Source organism: Lepisma saccharinum, chromosome 14 (assembly GCF_977018435.1).
Source record: "Lepisma saccharinum chromosome 14, izLepSacc3.1, whole genome shotgun sequence".
Taxonomy (NCBI): domain Eukaryota; kingdom Metazoa; phylum Arthropoda; class Insecta; order Zygentoma; family Lepismatidae; genus Lepisma; species Lepisma saccharinum.
The window spans coordinates 53,635,529-53,657,553 of record NC_139242.1 but is presented as its reverse complement, the minus strand read 5'-3'; the positions used below and the strand labels follow the sequence as shown (position 1 = coordinate 53,657,553).

Sequence of the window (22,025 nt, the reverse complement as noted above, 5' to 3'; positions counted from 1 at the left end):
TCTGGAGGAATGGGTGAATATCCCGCAGGCTGTCGTTGATAACCTTATTGGTTCCATGCAAAACAGATGTGCAGCTGTCATAGCAGTTCATGGCGACCACACACCTTATTAGAGGTATGGATCTGTTGCGTATCTGTCCATTTCTGTTGTCTTATCACCGTGCTGTTCTCCTGATTTTGTGCAGTACCTTGCAGAAATCACCCCTAGAACTCTGTTGTGCTAATGACTCAATAGACATGTATTGTACTCACCTAATCAAAATACATTGCTACTTTTGACTTACCAACTTTGGTTTTGGGATTTCTTGCTTGCTCCCCTAATTTTTTTGACCAGTGTATTTAAAAAAAAATGTATAAATGTGTACTGGCCATTTCCCATATATTTTTCCTTTCCTTTGTATCGGAACGTTTTGACGCATCGAGAATAGCAGGATTCTGGCAGGATTCAATGATGCACACGGGAGGCGTATCAGCGGTATTTTTTGTGTTAGAAATAACTGAAAATAGCTTTCTCAAAAAACTGAACTGTGAGCTGAAACTGTCACTAATATCTGCTAGCGACCCCTGCCAAAATGACAAGAAAAACCAAACGGAATATACATAGCATATAATCTGATAACAAATATGAAGGTAAAATAATTACGTCAACACTTACCATATAGGAATAACTTTTGTATATTTACTGCACTATTGCAACTTGACTCATGTAAATAAATAAATAACGTATACATTTAATTTCATCATTCACTCCCAGCAGTTCACAGTTACTAACACAAGCTATCTGAAATGCACAACACTCTCTCACTGTCACTACTGCTGCTGTCACAAGAATTGTTGCTGTGACAGTCTATGTCTTCATAAATTTTCTCATCCTCACTTCCATCCATCTTGTTTGATATCCCCGTTACCTTAAAACTTTTGATCATCATTTCCAGGGAGATGGAGTTTCTTGCCTCATGAACCCATTCGCAAACAATTGGAAGCGACTCATACTTCATCCTCCCGCGTGGTGTGAGTTCATGCTTCATTGATGTCATCCATCTATTGTAAGCAGCTTGCAATGCAACCTTGAACGGGCAGTTGATAGCTACATCCAAGGGCTGCATTCCCCCCGGTATCACCACCAAATCTGATGAACGACGAATTCTTTGTTTCACATCATTGGTGGTGCATCCGGCAAAACTGTCTAAGACAAGTATCGAAAGTTGCCACAATATAGCACCCGGCCGCCGATCCCACACAATTCAACCAGTCCTTCATGAGTTCTTCCGTCATCCACCCCTTTTCGTACGCTCTGACTATAACTCCCGATGGAAATGCTTCTTTGGGGACTTTTTTTCGTTTAAATATTATATATGGAGGCAACTTTCGACCGTCAGCCGTGATAGCCAGCATATCTGTGCACCGTTGCTTATCTGCTCTAGTTGCACGGACCTATCTCCAACGAGATGAACACTCGTCGATTCTGCCATATCAAACCACAATGGAGTTTGATCTGCATTGCCAATCTGTGACATCATGTAGTTCTTCTGCTGTCGCAGCCTGATTATGTATCGGATAAATCTGGTACACTGTTCTTCATAATCTTCGGGCACCTTCTGTGCAAGTGTTGTTCTCCACGTGATGGACAACCGGTTTCTGTTCGTGAAGTGCCGGACCCAACCGTAGCTTGAAGTCCTTTGCGGGAATGTTCTTGTTTTGAGCTATTTTGCTTGCTTCGAAGATGAGCATATCAGTCGAAATAGCATATCCTGAGCACCACAAATTCATAATATATTTGTATAATTCTTGCTCCACTTCTGGATATTTGCAATTTTCCCCCGAAAAGCCCGCTTCTTGGATGGAGCTCTCTTCAGTTCTTCCCCTTGTTTCTGCCAGTTTCGGACATTTACTTCACAAAGATCGAAATTTCGAGCCGCAGCCCTGTTGTCGTTTTCCTGCGCACACTTTAGAACTTGCAATTTGAAAGCAGCAGTATAACTCGTCCTCTTTCCCATCCTGATCTCTCTTGCTTCTACTACAGAATCAACAAGGAGGTTACAGAAGAGATAGTTTTGGGGTGCTAAACATATTGGTGGGAGGGGGGGGGGAGGTGGTGTGCGTTGGTGACTCATAGTGTACAGAAGGCGATATTCACGTCTTGGTCCAGTAGGTGACTATTTGAACAGGCATTTTGTCATTCGACCTACAACTACTGTCTGATTAAAAATTAGGGATACTCAAATTTAGACTCCTGTTAAAAATTGACCAGCGGACCTGCATAAAACTAGTTACATCAAATTTTAGCTTACTCAATTCTGCCATAATCAGTTGCTGGTTCGTGGAGGCGTAACCCCACCCCTTTGGCCAAGCATTCCTAGAAAGAGAACGTCAAATGCAGGAAAAGATAACAAAATGAGTGCCAACTACTAAAATAAGTATAAATGCCCCCCCCCCCTTTTTTAGAAAATTCTGGGCACGCCACTAGCGTTCTGGGCAACCATTTTTTTCTGAGTATGCCTTAGATTTTTTTGTTGTCCAGAGAACAATAAAGTTCCTTTTTTTAATGTTTTCCAAACGACCGCTCTGTTTGAAATTCTATTAATAAAAGACGTGTGGCCATAAAAAGTTTATCAATTTCGTGAAAAACTGTTTCGTTAGTATTTCGAGGTCCTATTACCTCTGTAAACAAACAATTCAACGCACATCGCAATCGTGAAATCTGCGGATTGTCAATGCAAGTCTGTATCTTCAACGCACATCGCTATTTCATTGAATATTAATTCCTATAAAAGCTATTTTGCAACGTGGGTCTACAATTGTAGTGAGTTTTACAAAGAGCTGCAAAGAGCTTCAAAACAAGACCAGGAACTTACTTTTGGGGCTATCCAGAACTCAGATTTTACGTTTTCCGGGGGCCCATAAATAGAAAACTTAAAATGCGGGTAAGCATAAGGGAGGAGCAAAACTCAAGTGTCGATAAGAATCTAAGGCAGTATTAATATGAATTGTTAAGGAAAAAGCAAGACCTGCTGTGTAAAACAGTGGCGGATTAACGTGACCCACTTTCGAGGGTTGACTTCTTCTGACTGCCGTCTATTAGGTTCAGTTTATGCATCTGATTGTGTGGGATATCCGTTTACTCTGTAAACTGGTAATTTAGTTGCTAATTTTTTAAGTCTCTGGTAATTGGAGGGGATGATCATTTGTAGCTAAATGTCAAGCATCTTTAAAAACCGTAATCAAAGTGTCGTAAATTCAGTTCACAGTGGAGACATGTAGAATAATTCAGATCCTACATTGAGCTGAATATGTATCCAGTCCCGGTCAGCCGAACAGCATAAAGTGAACTCAAAACAAGCTTTGTCAAACTTACATATTTTTAGACATCAAAATAAGGGGGTTATCAGTGACGTGCTGGGATTTTCGAAAGGGGGAGGGGTAGGTATACTTTCTTTTAGTAGTCAGCCTCCATTTTGCCATCTTTTCTGCCTTGGACGTTATTTTTCTTTTTAGGAATAGTGGGCCAAAGTGAGGGGGTTATAACCCCCTCTCCCCTCGGGGCACACTTCTGATTTACGTCCATATTGATCGACGATTTATTGTTGAATTTAGCAGTCTTGCAAAGTGAAAATACCCCTTCCATCTTTAGTTTCCCCGTAAATAAGTGTTTCGGTTGGTTTCTCTCTCTCGCTCCACGTTTAATATTGCGTGATTTATTTTCAGCATGTGAATGGCTCTAAAGGAAAGCAACCATTATATTTTATTCTTAGCATCGTGTGCATTTCCTTCCTGTTTATCAGAAGGTGCAAAAGTAAAAAAGAATACCTAGCCTTTTAAGTCCTCGATTTGTGTCTGGCACTTGTTTCCTAATCATCAAAGAAAAAGAACTTTGTGAGACAAGATTCAAAACACTGCTGTTTTTTTCCCCTTCACGATGGATGAGTCACTGATTGCTCTGTAGCCACCAGACAAAACATTGGTGCTGACTGCCCTCGCAAACACTTCCAACCATTTGCAACGGGAGGGAGGGGAAGTGGAGCTGAAGGTCCTCGGCACCAAAAGTCTTATCAGAAGTGTGCTACTGCTCACTCATTTCCCACCTAAGTTGCAGAAAGAAAGAAGGGTAAGGGTGAGGACCACTGCTTTACGCCCTCCCATGCTGTCAACACTACAGACCTACGAGCAAGATTTCTTATGTAGATACGGGCATTAAAAAAAGAATAGAAACAGGCTGAACCATGCAATTATTGCATAGCGGTGCACACAGGTATGGGCAAGATGGGTGATTTTTTACCTGTTTTTTTTTTTTAAATATGTTGAACGTACGTATCCAGGAGCAACTTCTTAATTTTAGACGTCACAGGCAAGGAGGGGGGATGCTTTTCGCACATATGTTAATTGGTTAAGTAAGATGTCTCGTGTTGGGCTAATGTAATCAAGGGGTCTCCCGGCTTCAATATCCGTTGGAGGCACATAGTGGTGCGGATTAGACTTTAAACTGTAGGTCCATTACCGATTAGTTTTTCTGTGCATAAAGTGGACTTTAAAAAAACAACAATTCGATCAATCAATCGTGTTGGGCTAAATTCCACACGAACAAGAAAATTGGAACAGTAATACTTGTCACATTTTAGTAATTATAAGACTAGTGGTGGTACGTACCACAGGGGACATGAGGAGGTTAACCCCCCGCAGCAAACATGAGAAAAGTGACAGTAAAGTTCTCCATACACTTTGCACATGTTGTGATGCATATATATATATAGGGGAATGTGGGATTTGACGCGTTCAGGTCCATGCTCCGACCACCTTTCCCCCACACACTTCCTTCGATATCTGCCAGTTTGGAGGTGATGTGATGAGCGCCATGCTTGGGCAGCCTTTACCCTCCACCCAAGGTTGTCCCCAGGTACTCATTTATTTGATGCTGGGTGGTCTCTAAAACAGCTTTATGCGGCAGTTTAGATCACCCACTTCAGAAATTGAACCCCGGTCTACTTCGTGTAAGTCAAGATGCCCTACCGACTGTACCACCATGGTACCCCAGTAGATGAGAATAAATAAATATATGCTCTTTGGCCCAAATAAGCATTTTAATGGTATTTAGATGTTCACTAAATTTGACTGCTCCCAGAAAATATTGCCACACCCCTCTTTATCCACTCATTTCTCCTTGCCCCGTCACTGTACAACACATGAGTCACATAATATGCATAGAAAAATTGTTCTTTGCCCCACACAGAAGAATACATGTGTCCAAAATTTGCCCCTCATCCCCCCAACAATCGATTTAACAAGAATATTTTCCGTCAGTGAGTAAAATATCGCCCATCTGCCCATAGGAAAAAAGAATCACTTCAGCTTGTGCATTTTCAGTTTCATTCTGGTAACCAAACGAAATAGCATTCGTGAAAAAACTTCAGATTAAAAATAATTTACAAGGAAATATAGACTAGATCCAATTGTATTTCCAAACGGCTTTCCAGTATTGGATAGCGGAGGTTGACAAACCCTTTTATTTTTTCCCCCCATTTCCAACACTGCAGGCAAGAAGAAAGGAGAAGTTTTTACAAACAAGCCCCCCCCCCTCCTTTTTGTAAATTTTTGTCCTCTTGTCAGCCAATTTTCCATTTGCATTTTTGTGTTTAGAGGGAGGGCGAAGAAGACACCTTAGTCACACAAATTGTGTCCAAACTCTAGAGACGGCAGCATTTAGCGAGAATCAGTTTGGCAACAGTGCGCATGTTGTCTAAGGCAGAAGCCAAAGAATGGACTTGAGGAAACACAGACTTTCTGCCTCTAGTTCAAGGGGGGTGGGGGGGAAGCGGTGTTGCTACACGCCTGATTTTTGTCCAGTCGTACAGGACACCTCTTTGTATCAACGACCCTCCTTCGCTCGCATTTCAGGGACAGGCAGGAAATCAGAGACCCATTCGCTTGCTACGTGGCGGTAAACATTAGGCTTCGCCGTGCTTGACTTTGATGAGGGTGCCACCTGTTTCGAAAATGACCCAAAAGTGAAAAATTGGGCAACGCAGAATACCACGAGAATTCCCACTCACCATGGCAACTAGACAAAGCCGATTGGTTCAGCGGTTCATGTGACCCTCCATGGCTTTCTACAGAAAAGACAAATATAGAATTTCCAAGTCCGTCTTTTGGCCGGAACCACTTGTAATCTTGACGGGGAATACAAAAACTGATGTTTTCCCTTCTTGTCCATCAAGGGAAGTGTGGCAAATGCATGTCCCTTCCCTTACTGAACCATGCCTCTTCGCTCTCTCCTCTTCTATGAAAAGCATAACATCTGGAAGTTCAAGATTGCGTGTTGAATGCAACAGATGCGAGAGCAAGGAAAAACTTGTTTTTATGGTCTACTGATTAATTTTAAATGAAATCCGTAATTGTTAGTCAGACACTAAAAAAGCCATTTCTGGGACCTGAATTGTACTGCGCATTATATACGAGATATATTTTTTGTTGCTTTTCCCCATCCAAAACGAGGGTGCGTATTACACACGCACACACAATTAATAATAATAATAATCCTTGCGCAACAGCCCTGAAGGGCCTTGGCTTACCTACCGCCTGCCGGTCTCTCTCCCACGCTTTCCTTCGTCACCTCTAAGCGTGGAGATCTGCAACCAGTATTGGAATAGCCGGGGGGTCAGCCCGACGTATTCCCAGCCGTTATAGTAGGTTTCCAGGACCGGATTATGCTTACTCATTCGAACCTCCCCAATTTCCTCACGATGGTGGGTTGCCACCGGCCCTATACGTAGGCCGAATAAATTCCGACCAGAGCCGAACCTACGCTGTCCGGCAGCAAACGATCTTAAGTTGAGTGAACGCCTTAACCCACTCGGCTACGGAGGAGGATGCACGTGCAATTAAGAAGGTAAATAAACTATTCAGATTCTTCATTGAAGATTAGTGAATTTATGCCTGTAGAACATTGGTATTTTATTAGTATGGGCAAAATTTTCATATCGGACATTCCTTGAGTATAAGCATTGAAATTTCAATTGAAAAATGTAAGAACTTGTATCATTAAATTGAAATTATATTTCCATTCTTTATTCTTAATTTTACAGGGAATGGGAGCGGGGGAATCAGCGTTCTCTCGCGACCTATGCAACGCAAGCTTGTGACCCTCATCAATTGCCAGTTGATGGAAGAGGAAGGCCGGTCTCGTGCTATGCGAGCAGCCCGTTCTCTGGGAGAACGAACAGTAACAGAATTGATCTTACAGCATCAGAACCCTCAGCAGTTGTCAGCTAACCTATGGGCAGCTGTGCGAGCTCGTGGTTGCCAATTTTTAGGACCAGGTAAGTTGAATGTCTGTTCAAAGCAGTTTACGTCATGATATTAACATATGCATGTCACACGTCTGACTTGGTGTCAACTGCATTAGTATCTTGATAATATCATCATGGAAATATGTCAGTTCACATTTAATTAACAGTACTGGCAATTTGAATAGTTTGTTGTTAATTCTGGGTCAGCATTGTGTGGTAAATTGACTGGCAGCTCTTTTAATATTCTGTATGGATGGACTGGATTATGCTGTAGTGTATCAGTGTTGCCTAATAGTGTAGATATATTGGTGTATCATTAGTGTTGCCTCGATGGCATAGTGATTACATTGTTGCCTTGTAATCAAGAGGTCCAGTGTTTGATACCCAGTGGAGGCACATTGCACACTGGTTTGGATCCCACTTTATACTGTAGAGCTAGTCCCGATTAGACTATCTGTGTATAAAGTGTATTTAAAACAAAAATTCAATTAACCAGTTAATATTAATAATTTTACCAATGAAGTTTTTCTATAAAAAAATTATCAGTAATTTTATGGATCCAATGAAGGAATTTCCATAAATTGTGCATTTCCAACGTCTTGCTGTGCTTAATGTGTAAATTAAAAAATTGCATAATCTATTCACTATTTACTTGACTTTTCAACAAAAAACTCATAAAGTATCTTTTATCATGCTATTTGTGTGTTTTTTTTAACAAGTATATTGCTGGCACGTGTTGTCGTAAGAAGTTTTTTACTTTCATAAAACTTACGAGTGTCGCGCATGAGTCTATTGAAGATAGGCAGTTAAAAAATCAGTTGATACTAACAAATTCAAATGTTTTTTACAGCAATGCAAGAAGAAGTTTTAAAACTTGTACTCCTAGCATTGGAAGATGGCTCAGCTTTATCTCGGAAAGTGTTGGTCATGTTTGTTGTGCAGAGGTTGGAGCCCCATTTTCCACAGGCCTCTAAGACAAGCATTGGTCATGTTGTACAGCTTCTCTACAGAGCATCATGCTTCAAGGTATGTGTTTAATTCTTAGATGTTGAATAGAACATCATGTAAAATAAAGATGAATCTTAAGTTGGCATTCAGTACTTTTGCTTCAATTTTGTCATTCTATTTTAAGTGAAATATACTATAGTTTTCATAATGGTTGTGGTAAACGCAGTTTAAAATTACTTACGTGAAATTTAGAAAATTTCGCACTTCCGCATTGCACAATTTAATGTCTTCATTCATAAAAGAGTACGGCGTTTGTAGGGATGGCCACAAAATCTCTGGATTGGATTTCAAATTATACAATATCCATTTTGGAGAATTCAGATGTATGGATAGAACAGATTTGATGAATGATTTGTAGAAAATCCATACTGTGAAATATAAAAGTGACAAATGAAAGAATATGTGAACAGCTTGTATAACAAATAAACAATAAAACTGTCTGGATGATGCACATATTTAGATATCAGGACATTTCAGATAATCTGGATATCCAGAAAACTCAGATAACACAGTGCAACAAATTTGAACTTTGTGTCTTGCCGCGAGATGAAAGAAGGTGTTCTTTACTAAATCAAATACGCTGATTACGAAAATGACATCAGAAATGTTCCATCACGTACCAATTTTTCTGGAAAAGATACGCCACATGTACCATTTAGCCCATGTACCACTTAGCGTATATTTTATATAATTAGCAATATATTGTAATTCATGAAAAACGAAGTAGCAACTTTCGCGACACTTGGAAATGACTCCATTACAGTACAGGAGGAACCTGTAGCTGGATAAAATACAGATCATGGAACAAAATTAATTGTTTGTATTACAAAACATAAAAAAAGGTATGAAAAGGCTGCGAAAAGCTTGAAATGTGCCTACAAGTTAGAAACGTGTCCTGGAAACTTTCTGCTTTTGGGTAGATGGTGAAACTTCTTATAGGAGTGTCCAGCAGTAATCTGCCAAAAGGTTTGGTGACCATCTTCCTTTATATCGTCTCTCCATGGCAGCAATATCTTGGTGGAATCGCTCGCTATGTCATGTCTCATCTCAGAGATTAGGCGGGAAAAAATCGAAATGAGAATGCAGGAAATGTACTTTCAAAGACATGTTGCACCCCATAGCCTGCTAACAGTCCAGCATGCATTCCGTCAGGTCCCTGTAATTGTCACAACTGACGTTACCCAAAAAATTGTTGCAAACATCTTTGAAGGCAAGCAAAGCTGCCTTCTCATTATCTGTCAGCAACTCTTCAAAGGTTATGTCTTTCATCAAGTCACAAATCTGAGGCCCAATGAAAATACCATCTTTAATTTTTGCAGTACTAATCGTAGGAAATTTGGACAGTAAAAATTGAAAACCCCTGCCATCTTTGTCCATTGTTTCTCAAAATTATTCATGAAGCCCAATTTCATATGGAGTGGTGGTAAGAGCACACTGTCTTTGTCAATAAATTTTTCTCCCAGACTGAAGCTTTCTCTCGAAGGGCACTGTTTCACAACATAATGGTCTTTCCTTGCCTTACTGTCCCAGTAACACAAGAAACAGCAATATTTTCTGTAACCAGTCTGCATTCCCAGCACAACCCCAGAACTTTGAGATCACCACAGATTTTCCATTTGTGGTTTGAATAGCCAATATACTTCAGAAGTAGTCTCATTTTCTCGTAGGTTTCTTTTAACTGAATGGGATGGACCACTGGTATCGAAGGTTTCTCGTTTCTATTATGCAAAAGAACAGCTTTGAGACTACTTTTTGAGGAATCTATGAAAAGGTGCCATTTTTTTGGATTGTGAATCATTGAGAAAAAAGTGGAAAGACCAAACTGTCATTTACGGAAATATATACAAGGGTTTGGTTGTAGTAGGTTTTTTCTTGAAGACAAACCCAAGCAATTCAGCTTGCCTTTTTGAAAGACTTAGATCACTTACAAGATCATTCAATTCTACCTGTAACAATGGTTGTGGTTGAGGCTATGATTTAGATGGCATGTAATCAAGATCTTCGTGATCTATTGGTTGGTCACTACCATCATCTTTTTCATCTTCTAGTGTCCACTCCGCTGGTGGTTTTGGAACTGGGAGAGAATCAGAATGCGGAACTGGGCGCATTGCAGATTCCAAATTTGGATATGAAACTGTTTGTTTTGATTTACTTGAGATTCCTGTTACTTTCGTTAAACAAAAGTCGCAATCTGGTACGTGGTCTGTAGGTTCCCTCCACAACTGTGGTACGGAAAATGGCATAAATGGGTGGGTTCAATGCAACCAGTCTCTTAAATAGCGGGAGCAACGTGGGCATCAGTTCTGTGGTGCCCAACACTTACCCTCTTTTCCTTTTGATTTAAAATACAAATCTTACGCTTTTTTGATGAGCGTGGAAATGGGATGTCTTTGGGACTTCGTCGTAAACTCGCCACACACATAACAGAAAGGGTTTGGCGAATTAACTAAACTTCCTAGACATTGCTGAACACAAGAAACTCGCGAACACGCATAAACAGTATTCTTCACGTTAGGAGTTTTGCACGACACGAACTGCAGGAACAGACACTGACTGATGCAAATAACTACAACTCCACTATACCTCAACCAAGTGGTTACGTATCCCTTCCCCCTCCACCCCCTCTCTTATGCACTGTCGAACCCTAGTAACAGGCTGTGCTGATAAGCGTCGCAACAACAATAACATGCAGTCGTGCACTGATGAAATTGTGTTTCCAGAGAAAAGTTTAGGTGATAGCGAAAAACTGTTTTCACTATTGTCATCAGGGCACTGAACTACATAGGAATCACATGTTTTTGTTCTGCGGCAATTTTCATTGTCGCACAGTGTAATCAGAGTATCAGATATCCTGATTTGGCCATCCTTAATATGAACATACAGTTGTTTGTAATACATGTGAATGTCAAATGTTGGAGCAGAGCCATAGATGACTGGAAAATCCTCACTTGTGTATTGGTCCTCTGAAGACATAGTGCTAACACTATTGCCTTGTAGTGTCTGGTGGAGACGCATTGCACAGTGGTTTAAACTATACGTCTAGTCCCAATTAGAGTATGTCAAGCCCTAAATAAACAATTGTGTGTATTGTTCATGCCCATGGATACTTATCTAAAATTATTCCTTGTTTACGTTTGATTTCTTGTGGACTGCAGTTTTGGGATAGTATTTAAAATTTAAATATCATGTGAATAAGTAACACAACAGTATGTATTTATTAAAATGATGTATTATTTACTGAATAAATACAGAAAATACATGCACAGATATGGATTATAACACCATCTGTTAGATACTTTATTATTTCTTTGTGATTTGAAAAAATATATAATGTGCTATTTACAGTAAGTCATTCTTTTACCCAAATGGATATTCTGAATACAAAGAACTACATTGTGAATATAAGCAGAACTTGACCAGATGCATGCTGCCTAAGTTTTTCATGAATCGTCATGTGCATCCATTATATGAGGGGTTCAGAGCACAAGTGACGTAATCCCATTGAAGACAGTTTTGAGAAAAAGGGCACATTTATATAAGTTACTACTTTGTTTAGCTGTTGGAGCGCAAGCACAGTGGTGCCTCTATGAACAAGAATTTCAAACTTAGGAGATACTTATCTCGAGCATTGAAATGTTGATACTTCACAGTTCTAAGTTCAACATGTAACTCCATTTCCACTTGTGCTATGAACCCCCTCATATCATGACTACTTGGTAATTAAAGGTGGCCACGGTGGCTCAGTCGGTAACGCGTCTGACTGCCATGCTAAAGGTCCTGGGTTCGATCCCCGGCCGGTTCAAATCCGGGAACTTTTCTAACGTTGGAAGCGGCCCCGGCACCCACCCAGTGTCGAATAACATGGGTACCTGGGGGAAACCCTGGGGGGTAAAGGCAGTCAGGGGCGTGATGCTGATCACATCACCCCCAGTCACGACCGGATCAAGAAAGTGTGGGGCGTTACTCCCACACCCCCTATACGCTTTCATGGCATGGTGCTATGCACAGGGGAACACTTTACCTTTTTTTACATGGTAATTAAAAATATTTATGTATTTTGTTGTAGGTTTCCAAACGGGAAGGTGACTCTTCTTTGATGCAACTTAAGGAAGAATTTAGAACTTACGAGGCACTAAGACGCGAACATGATGCTCAAATTGTACAAATTGCCACAGAAGCTGGCCTTCGAATTGCTCCTGATCAGTGGTCAGCACTTTTATATGGGGACACTGCTCACAAGTCACACATGCAGAGCATAATAGATAAACTACAAACTCCTCAGTCATTTGCGCAGTCTGTACAAGAACTGGTTATAGCTTTACAACGCACTGGAGACCCAGGAAATCTTTCAACGCTGAGGCCTCATTTGGAACTGTTGGCGGCCATAGATCCTAGCCCAGGTAAGAAATTACATCAAAAGTACATTAAGTAATTTCTTTTAATAGTTATTCATTTATTGTTTGTAATATTTTTGTTGCATATCTCATTTGTTTTAAAAAAAGACTCTTATTAATTATTTTATACTATACTACACCAACAGGCATGACTTGTTTTCAGTGAATTTGGGCCTTAGGTTTTTTTGTTTGTTTGTTTCTAAGCAAATGATCATTTTTTATAACTTATAGCTTGTAACTTAGCTTATAACGTGGAAATTTATTATAACTATTTAGAGAACCTTAGTATTTCTCTTCTACCCAAAAGTGAGTGAGTGAGTGTGTATGTGTGTGGGATCGCCACATGCATGAGAAAGATATATATAGTAGGGCTGAGTCGATACCGATTCAGATACCTTAACTGATTCCAACTGATATCGATACAGTAGGCACCCTCTAGTTCAGCCACCTCAAGACCAAACCGTAGGCCGAACTAAAAAGTGACCGAATGAACTGAAGTAATACAAAAAAGAACAATAAATCCTATATAGGGTACGGCCATACATTAAAATTAGTTATAAGGTAGTTTAAACCATGTTTAAAAAACAAACTACATCTGGCCTACTTAGTACTTACCGACAACGTGATGTTTTTCTCGACAGGTTTCGTCTACTTTCTTTACCTTCACTCACAAATGCAACTGTTGATTGTTGCTTCATTAAGTATGAAAATGAAACTAAAAACACAAAACACAAAGGTATAAACACTGTCACTAATTTATATGAGACAATACAAAAAGTAAATGCTGTACAGTATTCCTTTTACTGAATAGCGAAGTTTTTTCATGGACGCTATATCATTTGATTATCAGAATGAAGCTGAAAACGCACAAGCTAAAGTGATCATTTTTTTTTCTATTGACAGATAGGGCGATATTTTACTCACTGACTGAAAAAATATTTGTGTCAAATCAATTGTGGGGGGGAGGGGGGGTCAAAGTTGAGATAAATGATTCTTTTACATGAGGCAGAGAATGTTTTCTCTAGACATATTGCATAACTCGTATGTTGTAAAGTGATGGGGCCAGGAAAAATTAGTGAATAAACCAGGGGTGCGGCAGTATTTTCTGAGAGCAGCCAAATTTATTGCACATCTAAATGCCATTAAAATGCGTATTTGGTGCAAAATAGCAAGGGGGCTGCCCAAGCGTGGTGCTGATCACATCATCAAATTGGGGGGGAATGAAGAATATGTGGGGTAAAGGTGGCCAGAGCATGGTGCTGATCACACCATCTCCCACATCCCCCTATGTATATATGTGTGTCACAGCATGGTGCAAAGTGCATGGGAAACTTTACCTTGTTGTTCTCATTTGCAGGGGGAAGGGGCGTTTGCTTCCTCGTGCCCCCTATGGTATCATCACTTGTAATTATTGAAAAGTGCCAAGTGTTTCTGCCCCGATTTTCTTCCTCGTGTGGAAGTGAGAGCCCTTTACACAAGACATCTTAACCAATTAACATAACTGATAAGCGATCTCCCGTCTCCTTTCCTGTGATGTCTAAAATTACGTTGTTGCTTTAGAACCTGAATACACACATTCAACGAACATAGCATAGGGCCAGCAAAAAGAAAAAAAAACCTCCTTCCGTCCACAGGAGCTCATTTATTTGCCACTGTGCACAGCTATGCAGTAATTGAAAGATTCAACCCTTTTCACTTTCTTTAATGCCCGGCGTCGGATATCTTGCTCATATGTCCAAAGCATTGACATGACAGCATGGGAGTGTCTAATCAGTGATCTTCCCCCCTCCCCCACTCCTTTTTTCTTTCTGCAACTTGGCCCGGAATGAGCACACTTCTGATAAGACTTGTTCAACTGCATTTTCTCTGCTCCACCACCTGTTTGTCTCCCCCTTCCCCTTTCACCCGTTACAAACTGGTCGGAGGGAGGGGTGTCTGTGAGCAGCTGGCTACAGGCGCCACTGTTTTGTCTTGAGACTCCAGAGCTATGACTCTTCCACTCTGCAGGAAAGAAAAAGGACATTGTTTTGAATCTTTAGGAGACAGGAGCACCAGGTACAAAGCGAGGAGTTGAAAAAGAAAAAGGACAACCTATTTTGTTTCTTCTTGTTCTTCCATCTGACAAACACCTTGAACAAACAGAGCAGTGCAGGAAGGAAATGCACATGATGCTAAGAATAATATAATCGCTGCTTATTATCAGAACAATTCACGTGCTGAAAATAAACCACACAATATTAAACGTTCACTTGAAGACAAATAAAGAGAGAGAAAAATTAAACACGTTATTTACGGGGAAACTATTGGTGGAAAGGTTGTTTGCCCTCGGCAAGACTTCTAAATCCAATAATAAATCGTCCATTAACATGGATGTAGCTAAACGGGGTTGATGAGGGTCATAAGCCTCCCTCCCTCTGGCCAGTATTTCTAAAAAAAAAAAAAAAGATTGCAAAGTGAGGACTGCTTACTATAAAGAAGTATACGTAACCCCATCCCCCCTTTCGAAAATCCTGCTCATGTCACTGATAATTTATTGTGACGTCTAAACATGCATAAGTTTGATAAAGCTTGTTTTGTACTCTTCATGCTGTTGGGCTGATCTGGACTGGATACATATGCAGCTCAAGTGGAATCTGAACCATTCTGTATGTCTTCAGGACACTTTGATTACTGTATATAAAAATGCTTGGCACCCAGCTACAAATGATCAATACCCCTCCAATTACATGGGACTTCTAAAAATAGCAACTAATTACCAGTTTACAGAGTAAACGGAGATCTCACACAATCAGATGCATAATTCATATTTGCGCAGGTGTGAATTACTCACTTTACTAAATAGTATTTCATAAAATATAAAAAAGTGTTTACTTCCATTATGTGAGTATGTTCCGTTTGTAAAAGCAACGTTTCGGGGCTCTACTGCTCCCTTCTTCAGGCTTCTTCCTTGGCACGTATTATTGCTACATGCCGCGTCAATTTACGTTGAACAAGGAATAAGGTAAAAGGTTTCAAATGGTTAAGGAATTGTTAAAAACTTGCCCATGTCTCAATAAAACTTTCCATGCCCATTTCATTCTTTTTTAAAAAAAAGCCTCTGAAAACATATAAAGGTTGAAACTAAAACTGTAAAAACACCCTCCCCTCGATCACCTGTGTTGCTACCCGATTTTCTTTCTTATATAATGCAGGAAGTTCTCCAAGGCTATTCCTCTCCTACGTAGCTCCCCTCCCCTCCCCTCTGCCGTATCCTTACGTCATTTTCTACTTGAAATCCCGTGTCTTCTGGGCTGCGTGAATTACCTCCAGCGTGACATGAAATCCAGTTTTGTTTTTCTTACCTACTTCCCACCTTTTAAACACCTTTATCCATATTTCATCAGATGCATAAACTGAACCTAATAGTTAGAAGCAGTCATCCACCGTCCCTATCCTCGAAAGTGGGTCCCGTTAATCCGTCATGGACTTTCACAGCACATCTTCCTTTTTTCCCTTAGAAATTCATTGTCATACTTCTTTCCTGTTGTTAAATAATTTTTGACACAATATACCTCGTAAAAAGTCGATTGTGTAGTCCTTTCTTACTGACACTTGAGTTTCACCCCTCTCTTATACTTTCCCATTTTTTAAGTTTCCAGCATTTTACGTTTTTTTATTTACAGGCCCCTGAAAAATGTAAAATCGGGGTTTGACTGTACTCCTAAATTATTCTCATATAACATTATATTACTTAAAATGTCCTATGACATTTTATGTGAACTTCTTTCTAATCCCAGAGGATGCAAAGAAGGAAAGAGAAGAAGTTTTTGAAATGTTGCAAGCATTGTTAAAGTATTATATCAAAAAAATCAGTGTATTATTATGTCCCTGCCAGAGAAAGTTATAGTGTGTAAAATAAAATGTTTGTAGTGCGTATAGCTTACAGCTTGCACAAGGAATGCAATATAAATACAAATGTAAACAACATTCTTATTGTTTGGATTAACCTGTGGAGGGAGGAAAGTGATGTAAAAATATACACAAATACAGATATATATACTTAAATATCATTTGGCAGCTCTGTACTTGTCCTGCTATCCATTATTCTCTGTCATTTGCAATAGAATCAAGTCACTGCAGTGTCGGGATCGGGCAGCAGTCACACAGAAGGGTAAGAGCACAAGAAGAAAATCCACAACCCTCCATCCCACAGTGACATTCATCCCTTTCCCACGAACTCCGGAATGAGCGTAGGATTAAAATAATGCTGGTTTTGATAATGTGACGTTCTTAACCCACAAGTTTGCGAGCAAGAATTGGCAATGAATGGGTTCTATTATATCCACATAGCGTTGACCACCAGGCAGTTACATGCCTTCAATGTCACTTTTGGGTGCAGCACTTTCTCTTTAGCCCTGCCTTTGATCTTGTCATTTTCTTCCCAATAGCGTGCATCATTTTCGGATATGTACATGGAATTCTTGTGTGGGACCCCAATCTGTCACAAGGAAAGGTGAACGAACTTTTGAGGAGGATAAATGTTGACAAATGAGATGTTTCTCTTGGCCGCTCTAGCCACTCAAAATCTTTGGTATCATCGCCTCCGTGGCAGAGCGGTTAGCACATCATGCTACGATGCCAGGTGACCAGGGTTTGAATCCTGGCCTGGGCATGGATGTTTGTGAGTGTACATTCATCAATTTCATGATATCATCACTGATTCCCATCTTTGCAAATTAGCCAAAAGTGGCACAAAAAGCAAAGTAAAATAAAGCAGATCTATCAATCAACATTTGATATCGGTGAAAAAAAATTGAAACGATACATCGGTATCGGCTCAGCCCTAATATAGAGATTAACATTTTAAACTACTTTTTTTTTTCATAGAGTTCCTCATGTGAATCAACAAATAATTATAAATGAAAAAGATGTATTACCATATTTACGCAAGTATAATATGCACCCTGGTTTTTGATGGGGAAAAGCAAAAAACATATCTCATATATCATGTGCAGTACAATTCAGGTTCAAGAAATGGCTTTCTTAGTTGTAGGTTGTAAAGCTGTTCCGATGCTAATCAATAACGAATGATATGATACATGTTCAATAAGTCACCTCTTGCTATGTGGACTAAGATGAGAATGTTGTCTTGTGTATACAATGAATCGTCAACCCACACCACCTCCCAAGCTCCCGCCACTGTGTTTAGCATCCCAATGTTTTCACTTTTGTAAGCAAGATCAAAATTATGTTATGGATTTGCAGTTCTCAGGAAGTTATTTTCTATTATTTCTCGCCTGACAAATGCCACTGATACGCATCTCACGTGACGGGAGGTGAATGCTTGAAATCTGCAGCGTGACTTTTCTCGGTGTTGCAAAACATTTTGTTACAAAGTAAAATATCATGAAAAAATAGCCATTTTGTTTTTATAGTGTTTTTTTTTAAAAAAAATATTATTACTTAAGAAATCCAACCTGGTAATTTGTATTTGTGCCTGTTGACAAATGCATGTTATATGCAGTGACATAGTGATGTGTGATTTTAATATTGGCTGTCTGAATTTTTCCGTGTATAATATGCATCATAGTTTTTGGGGGCAAGAATTTTGCAAAAAAGTGTGCATTATCATGAGTAAATATGGTATTGTCACATTCTGGAGTGTAACAGACACACAGGGGCATGTGAATTACCTTAGCAACTTAAGGAATTCCCTGTGTGGCGGGGATCGTCGGCTGGTCACTCTACTCTACCTAGCTTATCCTTATACGGAGTTCACGGGAAGAGTAGGAGACATACCTTTCTTATATGCCTACGGACTAGCCTTACCTTGGTACATAAACTTAATGACTTCACAATTAGAATGTAAAGGGGGGAATGTATCTGTGGGAGAGGTGTTAAACAGATGAAAAAGAGGGATGTGAGTGTGTCTGTATGGGATATACGATACTTACATTGAATGTGATTGTCCAAACGTCTCATTCAGTATAGCTCCTGGCATTCTTAATGCTTAATCTTAAAATAAGATCTTTAGTTTATTACCTTACTGATAGTCACAGTGAACTCATATGATACCTATGATCAGAGGAATAATAGATAAAGCAAACATTTGATTTAATAAGCAACAAAACAAATAAAGAATATACGTGATACAAGGATTAATACGTATATATATATATATAGGCCTTAAGGCATGGTTATGATTACATTGACCCATGGGGGTTTAGCATTCAATTAGTTTAGGACATTATGCTGAATCGATCGGATTCTATAGTGTAAACAACAAAATGAGGGCTGGTGTACAGAGATGGCCCTTCTGGATCTGATTCTCTAAATCTCATCATAGTAATCCTAACTATGCTGTGTGTCAATGTACCACAAAATCTATTAATTATAATCCTTAATCATAACTAACTATGGGTGTGTGCCAGTGTATGCCTGCATACGTGTGGGTGTTAATACAAGGTGGTGCAAAAGTCATCACCTGATTTTCTTAGCCTATAGCTTGAGTTTTAAATTAAACAAGTAGGTTTTTTGTGTTAAACTTTTATTGATACTTTTAAGTTTTATGTCCTCAATTTTTAAAGATAACATCCAATAAATGACCACCATTCGAATTGATTCAAATTTGGGCTCATTTTATTGCATTTTCCATGGTGTTGGAAATCTGCGGGGAAATGTTTTCAATTTCATGCTGAATATTGTCTTTTAGTTGATGTAACGTATCTGGTTTATTCACATAAACCAATGACTTCAAATATCCCCAAAGGAAAGAATCTGTAGCAGTCAAGTCAGGGGACCTGGCCGACCATGGCAAATCGCCAAAACAGGAGCCCGAATATGTAGAAATGTTTAATTTTAAATTTCCTGAACTATGAAGATAGAGTAAATTATGGCTTCAAAATACTTTTTTTTTTGGCTAAAATGAAATTACTGTTATCTGTGCATGCTTTGATGTACACCACTTTTGTAGTGTTACAAAGTGTATTTATAGTATTTGTATGTTCCCTCTCCTTACAGAATCAAGTGTTCCTGCCTGGTGTGAGTGCAGGGGTGCATTAGAGGCTGTGAGGGTAGTTGTAACAGGGTTGGTTGAATTCATTCAACATCACGGCAGCCGCAAACTTCAGGAGCCAGGCCATCCCCATAATGCCAAATACAAAATCAGCATGTGCAGAGATCTTACACTGCGAGGAAGTTGCCCTCGTGGCAGTAATTGTACATTTGCTCATTCAGATGAGGAACTGGAGAAGTAAGTAGTTTGTTAAACGCATTATATAACTATATATGTATTGGAACCTTGATATAAATATGCAGTTCCCAATTCTTTTCTAATATCAGATATTCTGTCAATAATTGAAAATGATGATCTAGTGCCAGTGGTAAAGATTTTTTTTAAATTTTGAGTAAGTACGCAAGAAATAGTTTGAGCTCTGTAAAATAGTGTTACTTCAGGGTACTAAAAGAAAATGTTGTTTTAGATATGAGCTCTGCAATTATTAAGTACTGTCAGGTAGTAACAATAATAGTTTTAAATCCTATCCTCAAATTGTTACAAAACTATGCATTTTTTAAGTTGTTTTTATTCCTTAAAGGATATGTTTCATTATAGTTTCACAGCTAAAAATATCAAGACATAGGTTGCTATATTTAGTATTAATTGATTGTATTTTTTAAGATACAGGGCTAAAAATAGAAAGGCAAATTCCAGGAACAATACAAACCTAACCAAGAATGTAGATCACGTACATACCAATAAGCCTGATAAGCAGACGAATGATTTCCACAGTAAAGATAAAGTGTTTGTTCAGACAGATGATCTCTTGTACTCTACCACTACACCAACTATCACACCTGCATCCTTTGACAATACAGCCATGAGAGAAGGTGAGTCTTAGTATTATTATTATTATTATTATTTGTCTTAGAATTGTTATTATGATTTTGTCATTTGTAGAGATGACACAGATTCTGATCTGTTGATTAATAGGCATATTGATGCATTTGTTTGTCAGTAATATTATGTATAATTTTATTGTGTAATTTCCGTAAGAAGTCTTCGGAAGATTACTTTTAAAAGTAAATGAGTTGGAATTTAATCATGGTTACCAGCTGATACTTGTGCGGATCAAAGTGTTTTGGGAAACTTAGTTAATGTGTTTGTGAATAAAGTTGGGCTGAGCCGATACCCTGACCGATTCCAACCGATACCGATACTCGTATAATTCCAGTATAAAATAACAAATGCTAACTACTGAGTCATAAAACTCATCACATCACATTCTATTGACATTAAGTAACTCCCAAATTATTCTCATGTAGCTTTATAGCACTTTAAAATGTCTTGTGACATTTTATGTGAACTTCTTTCTACCCCCAGAGGATGCAAACAGAAGACGAAGTTTTTGAAATGTTGCAAGACTTTTTAAAATGTTGCAATTACATCGAAAAATCTTTGGTGTCCTTGCTCCATTTCATGTAAACAACATTCTTGTTGTTTGGATTAACTTGGAGCGAAAGGAAAACTACTTAAAACTATATACAAATGCAGATATATATTTATTAATGCTCATTTGACCTGCTCTGAACATGCCCTGCTGTCCACTATTCTGTCATTTGCAATAAAAACAAGTTACTGCAGTGTCTGTATCGTCCAGCAGTCACACAGAAAGGTAGAGCACAAGAAGAAAATCCACAACCCTCCCTCCCATAGCAACATTCACTGCTTTTCCAAGAACTCCGTAATGAGCCTAGAATGATGATAATATTGGTTTTAAGAATGTCCACGTTCTTACCCCACAAGTTTGCAAGCAAGAATTGGTTATGAATGGTTTCTTTTATTTCCACATGGCATTGACCAGACCACAAGGCAGTTTCATGTCTTCAATGTCATGTTTTGTCAGCACTTTCACTTTAGTCTTCCCTTTGATCTTATCATCTGCTTCCCAGGAGGGTGCAGCATTTCTTGGGGAATTCCTGGGCGGGACCCTAACGGAAGGGTGAACGAAGCTTTAACGAGGACAAATCTTGGCAAATGAGTTGTTTCTCTTCACCGCTCTAGCCACTCAAAATCCATGGTGTCTGATGGTATCAGCGAAGAAAATTGAACCTATACAAGAGTATCGGCTCAGTCCTAGAATAAAGTCATAATTAACATGCACTGGTTTTCTAGAGTAAATGTCTAAATATGCAGTTCCTTTTTCAAAGCCAACGCCCATTACAATCACCTGGTTACAAACTCTATATGATTGAACCATTCAGATTTATCACAGAATATTTGAGATTTTACATCAGATTCTTATTATGTCAGGTGTTGGTATTGACGAAATCTTCCTATTGTCCCATCCCTATCAATGTATGTATGT

The 22,025-nt window shown here is 39.1% G+C and overlaps 1 protein-coding gene across 3 annotated transcripts in view; it reads left to right on the top strand.

Moving 5' to 3' along the window:
- Positions 1-22,025, top strand: part of roq (RING finger and CCCH-type zinc finger domain-containing protein roquin) — a 62,352-nt gene that overhangs the window by 7,249 nt on the left and 33,078 nt on the right. For all 3 annotated transcript variants that reach the window (XR_014443351.1, XM_083135607.1, XM_083135606.1), the window contains exons 4-8: positions 7,076-7,309; positions 8,130-8,305; positions 12,354-12,687; positions 19,681-19,912; positions 20,339-20,547. Coding sequence is in view for 2 of the 3 variants with exons in the window: in XM_083135607.1 (XP_082991733.1) it covers positions 7,076-7,309; positions 8,130-8,305; positions 12,354-12,687; positions 19,681-19,912; positions 20,339-20,547 (1,185 nt within the window). In the remaining variant the exon portion in view is untranslated. The remainder of the gene's footprint in view (positions 1-7,075; positions 7,310-8,129; positions 8,306-12,353; positions 12,688-19,680; positions 19,913-20,338; positions 20,548-22,025) is intronic.